Below are 23,281 nucleotides of genomic sequence, written 5' to 3' on the forward strand. Positions count from 1 at the left end.
ATTTCTCATTTCCTTCAAGATTTTCAACACACATAAAAAAAGAAGCTTAATTTATATTAAAAAATGTGTCAGCTTACCCTGAGGCTCAGCACGGGCACCAGGGAAAAAAATAAAAGATAAATGCCTCTAGGTGAACTGGCAGAGGCTCTAATTCTCCACTCGCTCTACTGCTACACAGCATGCACTGCATTAATCATTTCACATAGGCAGGCATTTAAAAAAACTTCAACAATTTTAAAACAAAGATGCATTGCCTTAAACTTAATAATAATACAACTGTATCTTGTAGAACAATCTCAGTTCAAATATACTGTATCCCCTAACAGAAGAGGTATAAAATAATGCTGGAATCTTCTGTGATATTAATTTTTATTATTCTTTTTCTTTTGTCTATAGAGTTATGTCCCCTCTAGTGGGCATTTTTGTGTGTGTGTGTAAGTATACATATATAACATTGTCATTTGTTTTATTCCAGTGCTGACATACACAGTATGCTTTCTACCACCCATTTTTATTGTGTGGCTGGGTAATCATGTTATGTGATCCTAGTGAACTGTTAGCTTCAGTCCAACTGGAATAGTTTTTCTTTAACTTTCTGTGCTGGGGAGTAGGAAAATATTTTCTCACTTTTCTAGCTTATGTGAATGTTACAACATTCCCATATTTTTTGTTTTGTTTCTCCCTCATTCTGGAATTCTCCTGTGCTCCACATGCTAAAGAGTGCTGAAGCCGCAAAGATAAGTAAAAATAATACCTGGAGGTGGAGGACAGCATCAGGTCTAGGAAGGGGGCAGTGGTACGCTCAGATGTCACAGATGAGCCATACAAAACTAGGAGGGAAGGACTGCTTTAGGGATAGGACCTATAGACATGGCAGCTCTATCTCTCTCTTGTAGTGAAAGCTATGAGAAGATGAGTAAAGGTTCGGGTTGCATGAAGGCTGTTGTTTCTTTGCTTTGACATACAAGGTACTGCAAGGGTGGCTGACCTAACAGCCTGAGACAGTCCTCTCTTGGAGAAAGCATCAGTGGTTGTATAGGTAGCATGCATAGATTTACATAAGCGCCAGCCTGTTAGAAGAAGTGGCTCCAGGGAACACTCCATGGGACCTGGATGACTTGTTTGAAACACAGTTGTCAGACAACAACATTTCCAGCAGCTCTGCAGCTGGCCTCAGCTGTATTTCAAGACTCCCAGCAACTGCCTGAGAAGGTTTGCAGAGGTGAAAAGATGACTTACTGCTTTGTACCTACCTCTCTGTGCTATGTGAGTATAGCAGAGAACAGGTAACTAGCCCAAGTAACATAGTCTGTGACCTATGAGGAAAGGCTGGATCAGTCAGAAGGGAGATTTAAAAACAAGAAATACAGATATGCATTAGACTTTGTTAAAAATGCTAAGCAGTGATGTATGTATGGACACATTTAACACCCATACACCGTTCTTGAGTCTGTCAGCTTGGCATATGACAAAATTGCAGGCAAATGCAATTCCTCCCGCATCAGCAGAGATTATTGAACAACGAAGCAAAAGGCTCTTTAGTATGATGGGGAACTTGGTGGGCACGGATCCTGCAAATCAACAGCTGGTTGTGCAGCTGCTGTTAACAGCAGGGATCTGGCTTTTGCAACCATGAGACCCACTCTGAGGATTGAGGACTGTTAGGATGAGATGGGGTCCACTGCAGTGGGGCAAAGGCTGGCCAGCCTGTGATGAGCGCTTTAAATTGGGAATGATGGGGAGGGAGTGGATGGCCAATAATCAAGTCAGGAAGTGGTGAACTGGTGAACAGGGGTGACAAGCAAAGTGTGTGGAATGATGTGAAAAGGAGAGGGCAGAAGGAAGCCCACTCCAAGGGTATGCACACAAACAAGCAAGTGCTTACAGGACAGCTCTAACACCTCCTCTGGAAAACCCACATGACTGGATGCCGTTCTGAAGTGCCTGTCCACTAACACACATGGCATGGGGAGGACACAGGAGGAATTCCATGCTTGAAAGGATGCCATGCAATCAGGTCCTAGAGAGAAGAGAGGTCTAGAAGATCTGGATGATTTTCAGGAATTGCCTTGTCCAAGTTCAAAAATTGCCCCCTTGCTGTGGAGTAAGTCAAGCAAACATGGTAGGAGGCCTTCATGGACAAACAAATCCCTCCTGACAAAGCTCAAGCATGAAAGGAGATATTCAAGAGGTGGAAGAAGGGGCAGGTGATGCAGGAGGAATATAGAGACACTGAGTGTGCAGGGATGGGGCTAGGGAAGCCAAAGCCCATTGGGAGATGAATCTGGTGAGAGAAGTGGAGGGCAAGAAGAAGGGCTGCTATGTATGCATGAATAGCAAAAGGAAGACTAGGAAAATGTTGGTCTGCTGCTGAATGGGGCGGGGGACCTGGTTCCCGAGGCCATGGAGAAAGCAGAGGTACTCTATGCCTTTTTAACCTCAGACCTTCAGAGATCCTGGGCTTCTGAGGCAAGTAGGAAAATCAGGAGCAATTCAGACTTACCCTCAGTGAACAAGGATCAGGTTAGGGAGCTTTTAAACAAGTCCATGGGAACTGATGGGATGCGCCCACAAGTGCTGAGGGAGCTTGCCATTCTTCATTATCTTTAAATGGTCATGGCAATGGGAGGAGGTTCCTGAGGACTGGAAGAATGCAAATGTTGCTTCTGTCTTCACAGAATTGGCTCTGAGCAAGGGGTTTGGAGTAGATGATCTCCGGGGTACCTTCCCACCTCAGTCACTCTGTCATATAGCTGTGATTCTGTGTCTTTTAAAGCCCATTCTTCAGTGCCTGTGAAGCCATGTGACATTTAAAAGACACCTCAATTTTTTTTCCAGTTTCAGTTGCCTGTCTCAGGAGATCCATTTGCTGAGCGCAAACATTTCTGGAGTCTCCTTAATGTATTAACTCTCAGAACTTAATAGCTTATGGCATGCACAGCCACCGTCGCAGTGGAAATGTCATGTTTAAATGGTGCATAGTTTGGTAGAGCAAAAGGAATTTGTTGGACAGGGTGTATATAAACAGTATTGGTGCAGCACAAAAGCTGATGTGGATGTGGATGTGTGTGCAGTGTGAGACTATAAGAAGTGCAAAATCAGAACACCAGGAAGGAAAATGCTTTGAATGTCTGGGCACGATTTAAACAGCAGGAATGTGAGTATCGCCTGCAGTAGTAGTTTGATCATACACAACTGTGAGGTACAGTTCTAAGCATCCATTTTATTCACACCTTTTTCTTCAAAGGTTAGTGGCTTGTGCTTGTTTTCACACAGCTCTAGACGGATTTACAGCATCATTAAGCAAGCAGTGGAGAACTGGCCCTTCAGTTCTTTGAAGGAAAGACTAAGGATGGGCTCCACGTCTTTATTTGGCATAGGAAGGCATTTTTCTACTGAAGTCAACACACCTACTTCAGTTTACAGCTCCTAACATCTGGCCTGAATGCTGCAGAATAAGTAGAGGACAGGAGAAGATGAGGAAAAAATACACAATCTGGTAATACCTATTACATAGTTAGAAAGTACAACCTAGAAACTTTCTTTGTTATAGTGAAACTGAACTCCTCTTGGATCAACTGATGAATATAAGTTGCATGTCTGTTGAAGGATCTTAGAGAGAGTCTTGGGTCCACAGAAGAATACTCCAATACTGTTGCTGTAATTGCAATAACAACAAAAACATGAGGGTAGCAGAGTAAATGGATAAACTGTACCTTTTGGCTGCCTCTGGCTTTGCATCTTTTGAAATGTTTTTTTTTTTGTGAAATACGTTTGAAAAAAATTGTGTTACTCTCACAAAGTATTACAGTAAAATTATTCTAATGTTTTAGTGTTTATTATGTCTCACTGTATTATTTATTTGGATTGCTATATTAGAGGTCACAAACTTTTAAATGGTGCTTCTTTGGTTTTGATCTTTGTAGCTTTCTTAATCAGAAACAAACACAGTGCTTGGGCTGAAAATATTCAATGCTTTTTCTCCAACTGAGTTAATGTAGTTAATTTTTTTATTTTCTGCTAAAAGATACATAAAATTCTCAGTTACTCCTGAGTTTTTACTTCTATCCCCCCTTTCATCTGTCCTGTCCCACCCCCCACCCCCACCCGTTTTCTACCGATGGACAACTTTTAAATGGCTGACTTAATAATAAAATTTGTTAATAGGTAGTTCTTATAAAATAAGAGCATGACCAATGGTAACGATTGTGTTCAGAAGTGCACGTCTGTTACAGGGAGCTGGAAACCTGGTTACTTCTTACAAAGTGCCTTAAAGGTTTTGCTTCTAGGTACACAGCACATATTGCTTTAAAAAATATACATGTACACACAAACACACACATGTACCGTGCTACTGGGGGAAGCTCAATCTACATAAACACAGTGCAAGTGACAAGTGACAGCATGAATTTCAAAATGTTTGCTCCTGTAAAGAAGGGGCTGTAGATATGATTCTGGTGCCCAAGCCATAGTCCCCAGAATTAGCGCCCATATTGCTCTGGCGCTCGAGTGTACTAGGTTTAACCTGGAGTGGTATATTCCTGCTAATTCACTAAAAGACACTGTTGCAGCCAAGGGAAACACCATGGACCTAGGTGCCGGGACCCAAAACGTAGTTAGTTTGTAAAAGCTAATTGCTCCATCACACAGTAGAAACTGAGTTTCTTTGCCTCTTGAACCTTCTGTAACTCAGAGCAAGGAAAGGTAGGGTATTTTTTTCTCATAAGGAATCCTTATTTTTTGCAAGATTTTCTTTAAAAGGTCCAACATTGACTAAAAACATGGGCACCTGGTTCAGAAGCAAAAGCAGATTTTTCTGTCACTTTGGCACTGGCTTTCTAAAGGAACCACCACAAGATCCAGTATAGAAAGTGAATGCCCATCTCTCTCCCTTGGCATCAGAAAACTAGATTTTTCTCAGTTGTACTTAACAAAAGTAAAAGAAAGTAATGTTTCAACTATAACTTTAAAAGCTCTGTTTATGTAATAGAATCCCTATAAAAGGTCTTTCAAAAATCATATTTTCTACTCTCGGCCTTCTATTTTTAATCTTCCACATTTCCTGATTGTATTTATTTTGACCTCCATCAAGTCATTTCTCTATTACTGTTATTTTTGCAATTTTATGGTATTCTTGTAGCTTACTGTATTCTCTTTGATCTCCTCCCTTTCAGCTTTTTCTTGGGTCTTTTTCATCTTTAAAAAAAAAAGTTTTCCTCTTTTTCTTTTTGTATCTCTGTCTCCCAAGTGCAAGCCTTTATTTTGCATTACCAGGTAAATGTTAGGAAATCATAGAGAGTCACAAAGATTCTGGAATTTTCTACTGCTGAACACAAAATATTTCAAATTCTTGCTTCAAAGGCTTTCAGAACAAAGAAGCTTTTCTCAGACCACTAGCGAATCCACCAAGTTCAAATGAACTGCCTTTGCCAGCAGAGATGAACTAATAACAGAACAGCACAGTCTTGCAAGAGTAGCCAAATATGTTAGGGGAACAAACATATCCTTGACATCATAAGAAAAAAAATCACAGTTTATCTCTTTAATAACCATCTTCAAGGGAAATTAATGCTACTTTGTCCTTTGTGCAGAACAGTAATTGGATTGTGTGTTTCAATTATATCTGGACAAAGGCCAGGATATTGAAATACTTCTAAATATTAGATTTTCTTGTCCAAAAATTAGATTTTATTGGCATTCTCTTTCCGAGATTTCTTCATTAAAAGCTTCATTAAGCATAAATCTTCTTTCCACACAGCAAAAAAACTAAATTATTTTAAAAGGGTCATTTAGAAAGGTTTGCCTTCCCCTTCTCCCACTGTTTATGTTGAGAGAAGTTACCTAACAAGGTTAGAAGCCAACCTGCCTTACCTAGGATGGTTTTCAGCTAGTTGCTTGAACTCATAGTCCCAGTTTGGCCTTCCATAGCAGGTCTTCTGTCTCAAACCAGTAATTACATCTATCTTGTCATCATCATGTAGGGCTATGTGAGTAGCCTAAAGACAAATTTACAAGATAATAATTTTTAGAGTTAACAACATACACTCCAAGAGGAGGAAGCAATAATGCTGCTTTGCTGTGAAAGACTGAAGTATTAATGAGAGAAAGGAAAGGTAATTATTGAATGGCAGGAGAGGAAAGGAGAGGAGTGCTCAAGAGTTCACAACATTACTAGAATGGTAAAAGTGTCCAAGATCTCAGAGGAGTGCAGTTTCTTGAGATGGGATGTTTGAAATGAGTTGGGATTAACTATCTGTCTTTACTGGCCTGGACCTAAGTGCCTCAGTGACTTTTACAGCCAGGTCTTAGATTCCCAAACCTTTCCTCAGCCTTTGAATATCTCACCCTACACTTTCTTCACTGCAGATCCTTAAGCAACAGTCACCATTTTAAGGCCAAGTTGGAGTTTAGGAAAGAGAGCAAAGCGTACTATATCAGAGTTGGACAATAAGTATTAGCAATTACATGCACCTTAAGTAAGTGCAGAACATTCTGCTGCTGATGGAAGAGACAGTGGATGTACCAGCTCAGCAGGGGTAAAAACCCTGAGTGCTTTGACCCTTCTTCTCTGGTGGAGGCAGGTGCAGAAAGTAGATCAGCTCAGGTGAAGCACTGAACTAAGTGAGCTGCTCAGCTGCCAGTGCCAAGAAAAAGAAATCCTGCTTTTCATAGGTATTTACTGTCTCTTAGCTCCTGTCCTGTGCCTATTACCGTGCTATCTTAGTATTTCCCAGATGCCTTTAAAAACAAAACCACCCGTCTCCTAATTCTGCTGCTATTGTGTAGGAGTGAAAATGCATTTATTTTCACTACAGACTACAGTTACCAGCACTGTCAAGAAATTGCCAGAGGAAAGCTACATTAAAAAATGGGCTTTGCATTTAGTTCAGGCTCTAGCATGAGCCAAGCATCATTATTATCTCTTGCAGAAGTGATTGCTGAAATTTAGATCCATTTCCTGGGAATATTATTGTATATTTCTGGTGCTAATGAGTCTTCCATGTTGCTCAACAACTCAGTTATTCTGGTCAAGCACAGTTGTCACAAGAGGTCATGTTTCTAAAAGATTCTTGTTAGTTTGGGCCAATGTCATGAAGGACTTGCAGTGGTCTAAGAAAGAGCTTAAAGTGTTTGGTGGGAGTTGGAGGTACGGAACTGCAGGATTTTTAAATTGTTTCCAGAAAAATTGTGCCACTGAGAAGATGGGCTATTTCTGTTCACACTAAGTGGAAGTTTTCCCGGATTTTTGGTGTTAGCCCTTGCTATAGCTCACAGCATTAAAGTTGCCTAGGAATCTCAGGGGCATTGCAAGGAGCAATAGGCTGAAATATGATTTCTTGTCCAGGCAGAGGCAGACATGTGCTATATCATTTTGACTATCTGTTGCCAACGTGGAATCTACAAAGAGCTTGAAGCATTGAAAAAACATTGCCTGAGAAATAAACACCTGGCAGTGGTGGAGGGTGCACTAGAAGTTGTAAAGTGCACATCCTTGGGTTCAGCTTCACCCAACTACTGGTCATCTATGTGGTGAGACAGGAAGAGAATGGGGAGAATGTTGGTTTTGTTGTTTGCTAAGGAAGAAGTAAAGCATCATCCAAATATTATTGCTGCTGAAGCTCAAATTCTGAGAAGTGATGAACTGGAATTTACTAAAGATAAGTAAGACCTGTAAGATGAGGGAGCTTTGTGGATGTCTGAAGAAGGTGGAGCTGTTATCCAGCAGAGGTTTAGGAGCTTGGTCAGAGTAGGAGAAGCAGCCACTGAAAAGTATTCCTCTTTCCCCACAGCCCTTTAGAGGTGGGATGCTGGGGGGATCCAGGAGCAAGAGCAGTACCAGTCTAGGTGCAGAGGCAACACAGCTTCAGGGATTCTCCTTTGTCACCAACCCAGCAGCAAAGGATAACAAGGCAGTGCTGACAGGAGACTGGATGATGTGATTTGAAGAGAAGGAGGCACTTCAAGGAAAGTGCAGGGCATAGAAGTGGAGAGTCAGACATACCAGCAAGAATAGCTGTCTCCTTTCCTGATTTCTGGCCTGATGTTTGCCCAAGAGGGAAGTGGGATGATGACAGTTGAGAGATGAGGGCGACTTTGTGTTTTGTTAGGTTCCTCAATAGCTTCTTTCAAAGCACATTTTAGGTAATACCCTGTGATATTGCTAATGCAGAGTGGTAGTTTTTATAACTGCCATATACTTCACGATGGGAGCAGATTTTTCTGAATACAGCTTTATGCACATACCTCATTACTTGACAGAAACCCTAAGGAAAGCAGAAAGAAACAATTTTATTTTTTATTTTTATTTTTGTGGCAGCAAAGGCAGGAAGGGAAAAGCTCTCTGAAATCTGTTTTTTAAATCTCTACTAGACAGTCCTTCATTCAACAAAGACAGCAGGAAATAAAAGAGTAGAGCAAAGACTTTCCTGTGAGAGTTTTTCTGGCAAGTGCCTAACTGATTGCAGCGTGATCTGAGTGATTCATTTAAAATAAAGAGAGAGAGAAAAAATGAACTCATTTGAGTCGAGGTAAAGGCTAAAGCAGTTGAATAAAACCAACCCTGTCTAAGGATTAAGTGCCTTGAGCTGGGATGATCCTTGAGCTGGGATGATCCAATGAAATTATGAGATGGAAAATTTAAGTCAATCAGAGAAAATGTCTTTTCAGACATGAGTTAGACCATAGAGTTTGTTGCCAAAATGTTCAGAGCACAGCAGGTTTCAAAAGTGTACTGGACATAAATGTGAACAACAGAAATTATGTTAAGTAATAAAAGTAAACAAAACTGGCACTTTTTATACAATCCTCCATGTTTCAGTACAAAAATGCCAGAATCTATTTAAAGACCAATCCAAAGACATGGACTAAATGTCCCTTCACAAACTCCTGAAAGGCTTTCTGCACTTTTCTCTGAGACACCTGGTAATCAGTGCTGCCCAAGACAAGATACAGGACTGGAAGGATCACTGGCTTGATTTCTCTGTTCCTGTTTTCATAAATGTGAGATGCAAACAGACGGCTTGGTGTCTATATTTACAGTTCTTTGTCTCTCTGCTTCATCCATCATTTATTCAGCTGTTCCTGTTCCATATGTTACCATACTGGAAAAGCAAGGTACATTAACTCAGACTTGTAAGAGTTTCATTATTACCTGACTTTCATCCCAGCCAGTAAGAAATATGTGATAACTTAGAAAATCATTTTTCCCTTTTTCCGCCATTTTTGTTTCCAAATGGAACAGAAGATCAGCAAACCACTCAAATGTTGATGGGTCTCGACAAATCCAATAAAAATAAACCTGTCAGATAAAAGCAGAAAGATTTAACAGGAAGCAAACTTTCAATAAAACTTCCTAATGATTGGCTCAACTCATTAACCACATAGTGTGTGACTCTTGTCCATAATTACACATAATTTTGATGATGTAGTTTCTATCTTTTGAAAATTTCACTTTCATTGTAAACACTGAGTGAATATATTAATGTGCTAGTGAAGATAGGAAATGTAACACATTTCTCATCTCCCCCTGCCAGTGCATCTCAACTTTGACTTATAATACCTAACCCTGCATTTCTTGCAAATAATTTGATTATTCTTTGAAATCTTGGATTTATTTTCAGTCATGTTTAAAATGGAATGTCAGTTTCATTCAGCACCAAAGCAAGGAAATCCTGTTTCTCAGAACCTTATACCATAGGTTAAGAGTTGATGTGGTCAAAAGACACATTTATATTCTTCAAGTCAGACACCCTGTATAAAACAGGCTACAGGATGCCCCTACTTCTCTTTTAATGCATTTCTTGTTTAAATTGGAGCATAGAATTTCTAAAGAAACATGAAACTAATTTTGAAGTTGCCAAAGGGGTAAAATGAACCACTACCCCATGACTGGTTTTCTATTCATTGAAAACCTCCTCTGTGTGAAATATTTACACAGTTTTTCTCAATCCAGATTTCTCTAGCTTCATCTTCCATATGCTGGATTTTGGTTTAGTTTCCTGTTGGACTGGGGAGCCTGTTAGTAAAGTTTTCTTCCCCAGGCAGAAATCCGGCTGGGATCAAGTGACCCTATAATCCTCTCCCTGGTAAACCAAACATTCCTGGGATCTGTCACTGAGAGGCTAATTTTCCATCCTTTATTCATTCTTATGGCTTATTTCTGTCTATTTTTCCTCTTCTTCAGTCAGTTGCAAACAGCAGAGAGTTTGTTGTTTTGTTTTGTTTTGTTTTGTTTAAAAAATCTGATTTATTAATGATCTTGGCATAGGGTAATGCTTTCATAGGGAATAAATCTTTCAAGCAAGACAGTTAGTCACTGCCATATGATGAGGAGAGTTTCTATTTCAAGAGTCCTTGCTGTGGCATCTTCAGCTGGATCAGGTGAGAATCCCCCAAACCCTTTTTCTGCATGGTTCTTCCAGCCAGCTGGCCCAGGGGCCATTGTGACCACTCCAGCATGTGCATGATCTGTTGTCTCAGCTACATACAAAGCATCTTCTAACTAATTAACTATGTATAAAAGACTGTCCTGTATGACCACTTCTGCAGGAACAGTTTCTGCTGACCATTTGCAAATGTCTTATCTGTGCACAAGTTAATCAATTTTGCAGCAGGAACTGCTTGCAGAGTCTCTGGACGGTGAGATTCACCTCTTGGGATCTTAAGCAACACACCGAGACATACATTGTCCTAGGCTGAGCAGGAGCTACCTTAGGGAGTCTTCAAGATGGTCAGAATTTCCCACTTGGAAATCTCCTCCACCAGTGCTGTGCTGCAAAGGGGACTGGGAGTACAGTCCCTTGCCCTGAGCTGGTCCAGCTCTGTAGATTACTAGACTGGGAGTTCCTGCACCAGCCAGGGGATGAACGTCTGAAGTTCCCTGGGTGTCTGCCCAGGCACTACCCTGATGCCTGGCTGAACCACAATCATAAGACAAATCTGACTGCAATTCTTGTAACTCTAATTCTGTAACTCTTGCCACACAATCCATTGTTACTTTTGAGAGAGGGTGCCAGACCTCAAGTGGGTTTTTTTTGGTAGTGCCTCCAAAGAAATCATTCAGAAACATGGAGGAAGCCTAAAACTACACAATTTCAGTTGAAGAAGGAACAGCACAGAGGATAATGTATAAGCTTATAACAAAGGGATGGTTGGAATTGTTTTATTGTGACTGTGATTTTTATTTTGTGGCAAAATCCCTTAATTTCCTCCAACTCATCTTTCTTTGCGCTCACCAGCCCCTCTGTCTTTTATTATACTTCAATATCAATGGTAATCTAGAAGGTCTGTCCCAAGGCAATCAGTGTGGGAATTCTGATGTTTTGGAACTTGTAGCCTTTTTCCATAGGATCAATGAGATAAAGATCCATATTAGTCACTTCTGAAGTGAAAAATCAGAGAAGAAACCAGTAAGCTATAAAGAGATTTCCCGAAGGTTTAATATACTAGGCTGTCAGACTTCTGGTAAGGTGGTGGGAGAAAAATGTGGTAACACCATGCTTCATTGGAGATTTGGTGAAAGAGACTAAACAGTAATTTGGGATGTATCCTAGATCTGAGTGTACTGTAAGGGACCATCTGTGGTTTCTGTAGGAAATATAAATGAAGTATGATCCCAGAAAACAGAGATAAAGCATTCAGGGTTAAGTGGGGTATTTTTACACCCCAGGAATAGGACTGTCTTCAGAACTTTAGTAGCAACCATCTTAGCTGTTTGCTTTTTCCCCTTCTGTTTCAGTGTTTTGCCTTACATATAACCTCATCACTTTATAGGGGGTTACTGCTGATTTACACTGGCATAGGATATGAGGAAAAAGCAAGCCTACTGATTATAGCATTTCATTTTTGTGACCAACAGCAGCAGTATTTTAAATTACCAAAACTAGATAAGATTTATAGCCTTAACCTTTACGTGTTTTTTTGTGTCTGAATCCTGAAGTCCTCACTTGTTCCACATCCTCAGCACCTCAAAAATCAGCCCACTGAATGCTATCAGTCTCTATCACACCATGGCTGTTGATTTGTAGTGAGAAACTTCTTCCCCCAGCCTCTACTTGATTATCTTATTTCAGCAGTTCATTTTATGGAAATGTGTATTTAGTGCATCTGTGTGGAAAGGAGGCATGAGCTTCTAAACAAATAATGAATTGTGCATAGGGTAGCAACCGGGAGCATGTGGAAGGAGGAAGAAAAGCTAGCTGATGAGTTGAGATGGTGTGGTCTTTGAAATGGGGGATTGGTTTCCAGACTATCAAGCTATGGAGCTTGAAGGAGTGCTTTTAGCTGGTTGCAGACTTAGCTGTCACGGTAACAGCCAGTCGAACCGAGCTGGGTCCTCTTGAGAAAGATTGTAGCTTTATGAAGTGGCAGAAATTCCTTAAATTCATCCCTGGTGTGGTTCTGCTGAAGCAGTACCTATTGCACTGCCTCTAATACTCATGTTAGAGGTGGAGAGCATTTGGTAATGAAGACAGACTGTCATTATAAGAAGTATTTTTGGCCGTGACTGTAATCTGAGAAAGAAAAGAGGTAGTGAAGAAAGATGGCCTATGGGTAAAAGGTCTCCATTTCCCTTAGATCAAACAGGACTTCTAGTGTAATATGTTAAAATAAATGGTGTTTACAAAGAAGTCTTCCTTTCTTTACACTGACTGCCCATAGAATCACATTACATATTATATGTATAATTAAAACACAATCAATGCACAATAAAATTAATCCTTATTAAAACTGTAGCATAAAGCCAGCATCAGTGCATTTCTATAATTAAACAATTATTCTGAATCCTGTATTTTTTTTCTTGTAAGCCTAATACTATTAACTGACTGCAATTATTTAGGACCCTTAAAAATCTGTTTTAGATTTATGTTTCATTAGTCTCCACCCACCCTACCCCCATTGACTACATTCATCAGCTTGATGGCTTGCCCAAGTAAACTGTCTTAAATTTTCCAAGTGCTCTTTCTGCAAATTGAGTTAGATGCAGTGTTGCTATTAATCAGATCTGTAATGCAGGGTTTTGAGTTGTCGCTTATTTCTGTAATACTCTGCTCCCTTGCAATGCATGCATATTTATCATTCGGTTTCCCACATCCTGAATCTTGTACAACAGACAAGAGCAAGAGCTCCAATACCTCTTTCCTGTAAGGTGAAAGAACACATTTTGTAAATCAGCTTCTGCCACGTGGAAAGTCATTAATAATTATCTGTTGATGACCATCCATCTGTTTCTCCCTGCGCCTTGAAGACAGAGGTGGAGCTGCAGCTCTGGGCAAAGCCAGCTTTTTACCAAAGGGGTGTAAAAAGTGATGACACAGGGGATGCCCAGGGAGACATCTGCATCCCTGACTCTTGCTGCTCCCTCTTAGACATGACTGATCCCTGCAAAGCACTCTTAGACCTGCAGCTGGGCACCTCCCTGCAAAACCCTGGTCCTTCCAGCTCTTACAGCACCCACGGGCTGTAGTGTACCAAAGAAGATCAGAGATCTTCCTCAGCCTGAGTAATTAATCCAGTGGGCTACTACAGGTAAGGCACAGCAGTGCCCGCAGCTCGGGGCGTGCAGGGGACAGGGGCTTGGCAGCCCGCATGATGCACTGACTTAGAGCTAGGGTGGCAACAAGCAGCCTTTTGTATAAATGCAGAACAAGGCTTGATTTCATAAATCTGAAGAAAGAGGACTAAACTGTCCTCAAACGCACCTCAGAAAGATGGTTACGTTTGACAGCAAAAAGAGCCCAGGTTTTTAGGTCTTCAGGAGAAGATGTTTTGTGGAAAAAGCTGTAGGCTGTGGTAGAGGTTGGAGCAGAAGGATACCCTGGGCAAGGATGGTGGGTCTCAAAGCAAATGGAAGAGGCTGGTTTTGTTTTCCTCACAATGTGTAGCTGAACTTACTGCCACAACAGGCTGTGGTTGTCTAAGGTCTATATGGGTTAAAAAGGAGATTAGACAAATTCATGTGGAAAAAACACAGAGATGCAGCTCTGTGTTTAAGTATCAAGACATTATTGAACTGACAGTTGCTCAAAGGTGAGAGTGTCCGCTAAAGACTTACCACCGTATGATTTTCTGGTCTGTATACTTTTCCCTAGGCATTCATGAAAAACCACTGTTGGAGACAGGATATTGTGCTAGATGGATCTTTGGTGATACTCGGTAGGACCTTTCTTATGTCTTATATAGAGTAAAAGAGAAAGTGGATGTTTGCTAATATTAGCATCTGATAGATCAGTATAATTTTATCAATTTCAGCAATTCAATTGATCTGAAAAATGAGGCCACTGATGTGAAAAAAAGATCATCTTATGCATAAATAAAGACAGCAGAAACTTTCCAGCCATGACTAGCAGTAGTGCCCTTCCTCACTGCAAAAAAAAAAAAAAAATGATAGGGAAATGAAGGCTCTAAGGCTATTTAATTTTGAAAAATCAATTAGATAAATGTGTACTCCTTTTGATTTGCTGGGGTTTTTAAATTATACAGCTGCAGACATTATGGAAGCTATGAGTATTTATATCTCAACCGTATGTGGGCAACACTAAGAAATATTAGTTCAATAAGCGTAATGATAGCTGTACTCAAATCAAAACGAAGTTGTTAAAAAAAGAAAAACCTCTTATTTATTTCCTTAATAGACATTTCTATGGTACTCATCATGGCAGAAAGAGAGTGCTGAATACTTTGAGGAAGATTAAATTATTTGTAATTATACCACAAGTGGAGGCTTTTAACCAATGGAAAAAAATTGTGGAGCTACCCTGAGATTAATCGTTCTTACTAAGATGACTGCTAAATTTTTTAAGTAATGCTGTGAACTGCCCAGGACCTTTCATCCAGGCTTTCAAATATTTTACGAGCACCGATGAAATTTAGCCTCTTAACACCTGTGAAAAATAAGCATCACTATTCCCACTGCACCAATAAGGAAGCCAAGATATAGAGAAAGGACATATAGAAATCATTATACTTTTGTATTTCACAGGAACTGAGAAAAACTGAACTCTATAACAGCAAACCATGGCAGAGTTCACCATGCATTTATCTTTGCAGGCACACATACCCTAGATTCTCCGTAAGCTATGGATGAACACCCTAAGGTATACTATACTCTCAATGTATAGCTAAAATCTGTTCTTTTCCTCTTAAGGTAACAGCAGCAATGAAAATAAAAACAATTTTATTTGTATACGTATAGGATATACATAATATACATATATAACATGTATGTACATATATATAGCTCTCCTTCCAGTGGAAAAGGTCATTCTGGTACAATTGTAGTGTTTGCAAATGCACTTATTTTCACATTGAGCACATATTTTTATTTCCCTCTCTTCTCAGTGCTTTTTCTGCCTCAAAGATCCCCCCTGGCAATTTGAACCTTTCCTCAACTCCTCAGTTACTAAAATCCCAGATGCTTTTTCAGTGGCAGCTTGTCATTAAGATGCCAGTTTTAACACCCTTTCATTTAAAAAGATCAGCCCCTTGGTCCTGCAATCAGCTCCGTATGTACTGACCCTCTCAGAGACCTGTCCACTCCAATGCAATTTCAACATGTGTCCTTAAATGTGAAATGTTCAACAGTTCCTGATTCAGCTTTTACATTGGAAAATGAGCTAAAAGAGGCTGTAGGGTCCGCAAGCTACCACTTGCCATGATGGATAGGGAAGTGAATGTTTAATGCTGATCTTTTGCTTTGTTACCTTCTTACCCCTCACCCTGCTTCACCCATTATCTCTTCCTCACCTGTCCTCACCGGTGCTGCCTCACATATCCATAGCAGAAGATGTATAACAGGTTAGCAGATCAAGAGTATGTTAAGTTAATTGGTGCCGTACCTTACAGACCCCAATATATTTTTTCAACAAAATAATTAAAGTGGTTTGAGGCAGTTATGTGCATCTTGATTTATGCATCTCACCCAGAGCTTAAATGCCTTTTTTTATTCCTCCTATGCTGGCTAATACGCTGACTTCACAAGGTGAGAAAAGCAGCTAATGGTCATGGAATGCAGCATTAAAGGCCAAGACACGCAGCCAAAGGGCCCTCATGAAACCTGCAGCTGGATAAGGAGCAAGCGCTGCCCTTCACTTTTGACTGAGATGACCTTGCAGGATTTATTTTTCATAGGAAAGAGAACAGATTTCTCTTCTAGCTCTCTGTCTAGCTATGAAAGACATGCCACATTTATCTCCAGTTGCGACTGAAAATCTGATTCTTCAGATTTTACTAAAAGCACTGCAGCTAGGGCTACCTTCTTCCTCCATGAATGACAGTGAATTCGGGAGACACTACCCCACAGCAGCTCCAGAGGCAGCTGGAAAGAGAGTGACTGCTTCTGTGATTGAGTTGAAGCACTCAAGTGGGTCTTTAGCTCTGAATTGCCTCTCTCACCTGGCAAAACAGGCTCATCTGTGGAACTTTTTGATGGAATAATAAACTTTCACACCTACCTTCTGGAGCACCAGTGCTCTATTGGGGTTGCAGCATTTGTACCAAATGGATTTTAAAATAGAGGCAAATGGTGTGACTCCAATTCCTGCTGCAATGCATACACTCACTCGGTAGTGGAAGAAATCTGTGGTTGCAGATCCGTATGGTCCATCCACGGCCAGTCTACAGGAACAAGTCAAGGGTCAGCAACATATAAAATGAAAGGCTAAAATTTGTTGGGCTACATATTTTCAAAGCTGAATTTCTGTTAAAATCAAAGGCATGTCTGAGCTGGCACACAAATTACCCATACAAAAAACCATTTAATTTTCACTTGGTGCCATTTAATAGCAAAGCAACTCTCTTTTCTGAAGTGAGAGAACAAGAGTACCCATGTGGTTTTGGGGCCTGGCCATCTATTTAAGCATGCAATTGCAATTTTCTGGCTTTCTGAAATGTGATTAGTCATATAATTGCATGTCCAAATTTAGCTGTTGAATTTGCATATTTAATTATGAATTACTGAAAAGCATCCTGTTTCAGAGCTTTATTTTCTGTGTTGTATATATCAAAGTAGAGAGGAACAGATAATATTAATCATTTTGAAAAGTTCTCTATATGTGTTAAAGTAATAAAAGAGAAAGCAAGAAAGAGGTCAACATATGCAAGGAAACTACTATTTTCTCATCTCTTTCTGAAAAACCAATATTTCAGAAATACATTTTTGGCAATAATGCTGTACTTAGTATCTGACATAAAGACAAAATGTGTAAGGAGAAATGCATGTTTATGTTATTGCCTCCTATAATCAATGTTGCTGGTGCTGAGGCATTCATTTTGGTCAGAATTAGAGATGAAAAAGATTACTAAATAATCAGATTCATTCCTCTAGCAACATGGAATGTAAATACACACAGTACTTTGGAGTGCTGTGTCCAGCCTGTCTTAAAATAACATAAGTGCTCTAGAAGATGGTTTCACTAACACCCACTACTTAGGAAAAATGAGTTTTCCCTTCTTACAGATTTTCTATTTCGTGCTCTATATTGCATGAATTATCTTTAAAATTCAGCTTAAATACTACAAACAAATATGCAGACATAGAAAGAGTGAATTATTTTAACAGGAAAAGAAAAGGGATCACCAAGCAATGGTACACACAAATACAGGGACACAACATATCTGAAACCCTCTTGTTGCTTTCTTAACATGTACCTGAAGTCCTAGCAAACATTTTGCCTTTCATTTGTATTTGTCCCTTTTATTTCAATATTCCAAATGCTCTGCAAGTGCAGTAGCAACTGAAGCAGCTACTTGGGGATAACTTTTGGAAATCTGTCCTCAGGTATAAACAAAATAATCTTTTTTTTTTTTTTTTTCTATGTAGGGTGTTGTTCAGGGTATTGCCCAGCCCTGTACTTTTTGTACTTCACTGAAAACTTCCTGTAAAGTATGGCTAAATTAGAGTACGTATGTAAAGTGCCCTAGAACTGCTTTCAGGTAAGCTTTCTATGTAGTTCAATATGGGCTTGGGAGAAATTCTTATTATCGTTAGTAGGTTGAGAAAAAATTGATCGGGAAGGAATTTCAAGAGATTCTTTAATCTGTCTCTGTGCTACAATACAGGATCAATTATTTCTGAATCATTCCTTACAGAGATTTGTCTCATCAGTCTGCTCCTAAATCCTCAGATGACAGAGGTCCCATCATTGGTTTGAACACCTTGCTGAGCCATAGCTAGAGAGCTTAGCCAAATATGAAGACTCAGAGTTGTAGGGAGGAGAAAGCAGAGAAAGAGAAACTGAGCTATACAACCAATTTATTTGATCTAGAGAGGCTGGAAGAAGGTAAGAAGATAGTAAAAAAAGTGACAAAAATATTAAATTTGCATTTGCCAAGGGAGGATTAGAAAATAGAGCTGTAGACTGTTTTTAGCTATGATTGGATTGTCCATATTCTTTGCATCCATTTACACAATTTCATTAGAAAGAAGCATTATACTTTTTGGGAAGGTAGGGAAGTGTTTAGTTTTGGAAAAGTAACATTAATGGATTCTTGTATTATTTTTAAAGTTTAAACATTTGGTATCAGCATGATTGTGTAATACTCCTGACTGTAAGAGAGTTAGATTTTGGGACAATGTGCTAAAGCAGCAATTAAGTGAGCCAAAATCCCAAAGAAGCACAATATGAAACTTGATTATTTTCACAGGAATAGTCTATTCTATGGTCTTATCTCTCATATTGGCCAGAAATCACAACTAACTGGCTTTGCTACCTGTATAAATGCACATACATTTTATTTTAGTCTTCTTTTATTAATTACAATATACATATTTTATTTTTAGGACCTTACCTTATCATACAGTTGCTACATGTCTTCTGTCTTCTGCTCAGTTTCTGCTATATGTTATTTTTTAATATAACCACCAATTTGGTGTTTATCTTTAGATATTGAAACCTTTGAAAAAGACTTGTTTTTTGCTTTATTGCTAGCTTAACTATTGAAATATTCTTTTTAATATATTGCAGGAAAGCAACTGAATGATGGCATTAGGCACCCTAACAAGATTAAAAAGAAGAGTCTTTATATATGACAGCACTGTTAATTTCAACCCTGCATTGTGGCCAGGAACACTTGATAACATTTTTCTCTTTCTCATTCTTTACACTGGCTGTCAATCAGCTTGGGCCATTTTGCTCCAGTTCTGCTGAAACGGCATACTTCTCATTCCAGTTGCCTTTAACAAAGGCACATCTTTCATTTCTAATTCTTATTACCTGATATAATGCAAGGACTGGACCAGACTTTCTTCTCTGCCCCCACCTTCTCGTATACCTCTGTAACTCAATGGTGTCTGTACGCTTTTTAGGAGAATGTCATTTAGCATCCCAGTCCCATTACATTATATAAATGTAGTTAAACAAGTGACTTTTGCTGTTCAGTTTTACTAGAACTCCCTCATCAAAAGTAATTTTCCAGAGGGAAAATAGTCCCTTCAGTCCCAGACCCTACGCACTCCACTGGAATTGAAATGATCCTGTGCTGGGCACTTCTTTGCTGAAAATCTCCACTATGCCTGCAAGGAGCTCCACGGTTTGAATCCGTTACCTATAGAGCCAGATACTTAGCTGGTGTAAGTCAGGATGGCTCCATTAACTTCAGAGGAGCCCTGCTGACTTGCAAGAATGAAGCATCAACCTTTTTCTTGGATTAAGGTGCCTCAGATGATACAGAATTTGAATGCCGATAACCTTTATAAAGTGGAGCAGGGTTTGGAAACCAGGCAGAGTTGAGGGAGACTGTTGGAAAGAAGTAAGGTTCAGGCAGAAGTTTCCGGGGCCACAAATATCCAAGTAAATGAAAGGGAAAAGCTGGAATTTTGGATGGCACATGATGGGTGCCATCAGAGCATAAGCATACAGGCACGAAGCTAGCAGACAGCTTCCAGTGTTGTTTTAATTCAGTTCTTAAGCACCTGTCTGTCAAAATGGTTGTCTTTAAGTGTAGATATAAATGTTACAGATTTAGATGATAGCGACACAGATACAGATATTGGTATGGACTTTAAATCTTTGGTTAGTCATTCCGTCTTCTTGGTAGCTGTTGGCCTAAGTTCATGACTGTGTTTATTTGTGGGGTTTTTTTAGTGTAACGGTGTATTTATGGATTCAGAACTATGATCTAATACTATATCGTAAAGAACACAACACTAATTAGTTAACATTTATTTTAAAATGTAGAATTAACATTTTAAAATGTACTTTTTGTTGTTCAAACCTTGGTAACATCCACAGTTCCTTGAAAGCTTTTTCCTCTGCTCCGAAGGCCCTAAAGAGGGCTGCAGTCCAGTCCCCGACAACCCGTATGTGAACACTGAAGAAGTCCTCCTCAGGAGCTGAGGTGAGGGTGAACGGGTGCCACTCCAGATGTGAGACAGAGGGGCACTGTAGAAAGATGTATTGACCAGGTCCCATTTTAAAGCCACGTTTCTTCATGTGAAGCTCAAGGACTCCCGAGGAATGTGTCACCACCTAAACAATAATAAAAGGACCCGTTTTATTTTCCTTCAGAAGAGTAACTCTTTGTTTCTGTTAGGTGATGGGTGACTTTGCAATCATTTCTACTTGAGCTCAGCCACAAGTTAATGCAAATCGGGATGCACAGAAGTTTTTAGATGTCTGGTAGGTTATGTCCTAAACTGCGTGTTGTAGTGCTGTTGCTGCCCGATAGCTTGAGAGCGTGTAGAGTGTATACCATGGGGCAGCTTGTTTTGTGCATGTAAGAGGCAGAGGAAAGGCTGTAACAATTTAAGTTTCTCAGCTTTCTGTCTTAGCAGAGCCTTTGCAAAAGTATTCCTCGACAGACTGGAATAACTTCGCAGTTTTACTCTCATGTAACACGATTAACAGGTATGGGATTATTATTGATTTGGCAAGAAGAAAAAAGCCCAGTGAGCTCAATTCTAATATACTTTTATTAAGAGGTAATCTCAGTTAAGCAGCCAGTTTTATATGTCACACATCGTATACTGAGATTCTCGGATTGCAGCCACTCTGCGAAATCAGCAGCAAGACGTAGCCGGTACGCTTTGCCCCTCACACAAGATAAGCCTGTTTCTGATCGCTGGCTTGATACATATGGACGTGGCTGCTTCAATAGCAGCGTTCCCCATCCATTCTGCTGTGACTTAAATAGGCCCTTAGCACACAGAGATATTTACAACTGGAAGAAATTATTGCTGTGGCATTAATGAAACTTCGACTATTTATGCTAACTGATAATATAACCCTTAATCTCTTTGGAAGCCTCCAGAAAAAAAAAAGGTGTCCTACTGAAGTTGAGGGCATCTCTGGCATTTACTGCAGTGGAACATAGTTTCAGTTCATTAAAAAGAGAGACCCTCTGCGCAGATGTTTGTGTTATGGTGGTATAAAGTCTGGTACTTCATCAATCAAGTTTGGTCCCGTATGGAATAGTCTTATGGACTTGGTATTGGAATAAATGCAAAACCTAAAATCAATATTTGGCTGAAACCATGGTAATGATGGAAGAGCTGCTGAAGCTAGGAGTAAAAACTGAGGTTGCGATGTAGAGAAGTTACCTGTAAAAGATAAAAAGGTAATTGACATAACGTGGGGTTTTCTTTCGCAGACGTGCTATGTTACATACCTTAGTAATGACCACCTCCTGTCGAAATCTCCAAAATCTAACAATTCTTTCACAGATGTGCAATACCATAGGACTTAAAACCCACTTCCAAGCCTGCAGAAAGTGGCATATTAAAAAACAAAATTTATTTGAATGTTTACAAAAATACTTTGTATTTCTGGTTTAAATCAGCAGGCAGCCTAAAATGAAATTATTAGATTTATCTTCTGTGATTTTTGGTTCGCCCTTCTCAAGAGAGTATTTCTGTTGCTACTGTAGCGGTTCTGGCTTTCTTGTGGAACAGACATATGGGGCTCCTTCACAGATGCACTCCAAAAGCAGTGCTACTATCTATCTGTATTCTGGCCAAGAGGAGTCCTTTAAAATCTCTCCCTACTAAAAGGCAAAAGGATTAATCTATTTAGGTGTTACATATAGATACCATTGGACCTGAAGATGTAGAGATGCATACATTTATGCAATATTATCCATAGCTTTACTGTCTTTCTGCTCTTCAAAGTCTGAAATATTTCAGAAGGGTCAGATAGGAGTAGCTCTTACTGTCAGCCGTGAGTTTTCTGATGCTGCATGAGAAAACATTAAGTCCCAAATATTCAATTAGAGGAATGGGATGCATTTCCATTTAATCCATTAGTCGACTCTGTATCAATAAATGTGTTTTTTTGATCTAGGATACTAAGCTGGTCATACTTTAAGTACTGCGGATGATTGCTGTGCTTGTACTTGCTAATCACATGTAGTGATCACTGTAACAAAGATGCTTGGCTATTCAAGTATACTAGCTGATGATTTCACTGAGTTGCACTGATAGCTAAGATAATTAGATGTAATTGAATCTTCATGATTTAATTTTTTTTTTCTAGAAGGGATACTCTTTTGTTTCCAGTTTTGTTAATTACACAGCTCATTCTAGCAAACTGAAGACTTAACAATCATGTGCCTTTTAAAATCTCCAAAGAGTAACTTGCTGAAACATTGACTTTGCTCCACAAGCTGGGTAACAGGGGTTATAAAGTATCTTTTATGAGAAGCAAGCCATAAAATTATGTGGCTTCCTTAGAAAGTGCTAAGGGGATGGAGAGGCAATTTCCCAAGGTTAAGTCTTGAAAATTAAATTAAAAAATGCATGTTTTAAGAATGGGAAGAAACCAACATAAGCCAGAAGATTCTCAGTTAAAGAAGAAACTCAACACATCCATTGCCCCTAAATACTACAGGTGTCTCTGCACAGTGGGTAACCTTACACCTTGAATATATTTGCATATATCAAGCCACAATAATGATGAGACCTGTTTTTCCTCCCTTCCATTTGTGCTACCTGTAAATAAAAGCACGTGACAGGAATGTTAAGGTTGCAGGCTACCCTCTGTGAGAGCTCAGCTGAGATTTCAAATGTGCCATCCCTCCAGCGCAATGGAGCATTCAATCCAAAATATCTTTTGCCTAGGTTGGGACAACGGGGATCAACCAGGAGGGATGGGCTGCTAAGCAACATGGTTCCTGGTCAGCTAATCAGAGCATCAGTATTCTTGCGCAGGTGGTGTTTCCTCCTGTAATGAGAATGAACTGAAATGGGGCATCAATGGCTCAGGAGAGGCTGTGAGGACAGAAGTCCAGATGCCCCGGGTGCAACATCAGTGCTTCTTCATCCTCAGTGGGAGCCAGATCGGGCTCCTAC

General features: G+C 39.7%; 1 protein-coding gene across 1 annotated transcript in view; it reads right to left on the reverse strand.

Moving 5' to 3' along the window:
• Positions 1–3,531: 3,531 nt before the first annotated feature.
• Positions 3,532–23,281, reverse strand: part of NOX3 (NADPH oxidase 3) — a 38,921-nt gene continuing 19,171 nt past the window's right edge. The window contains exons 8-13 of the mRNA XM_056344059.1: positions 21,604–21,696; positions 20,212–20,465; positions 16,452–16,614; positions 9,152–9,298; positions 5,872–5,996; positions 3,532–3,658 (exon numbers count right to left, since the gene is read on the reverse strand). Coding sequence (XP_056200034.1) covers positions 3,532–3,658; positions 5,872–5,996; positions 9,152–9,298; positions 16,452–16,614; positions 20,212–20,465; positions 21,604–21,696 — 909 coding nt within the window. The remainder of the gene's footprint in view (positions 3,659–5,871; positions 5,997–9,151; positions 9,299–16,451; positions 16,615–20,211; positions 20,466–21,603; positions 21,697–23,281) is intronic.

The sequence above is a fragment of the Falco biarmicus genome, chromosome 6, assembly GCF_023638135.1.
Source record: "Falco biarmicus isolate bFalBia1 chromosome 6, bFalBia1.pri, whole genome shotgun sequence".
NCBI lineage: Eukaryota > Metazoa > Chordata > Aves > Falconiformes > Falconidae > Falco > Falco biarmicus.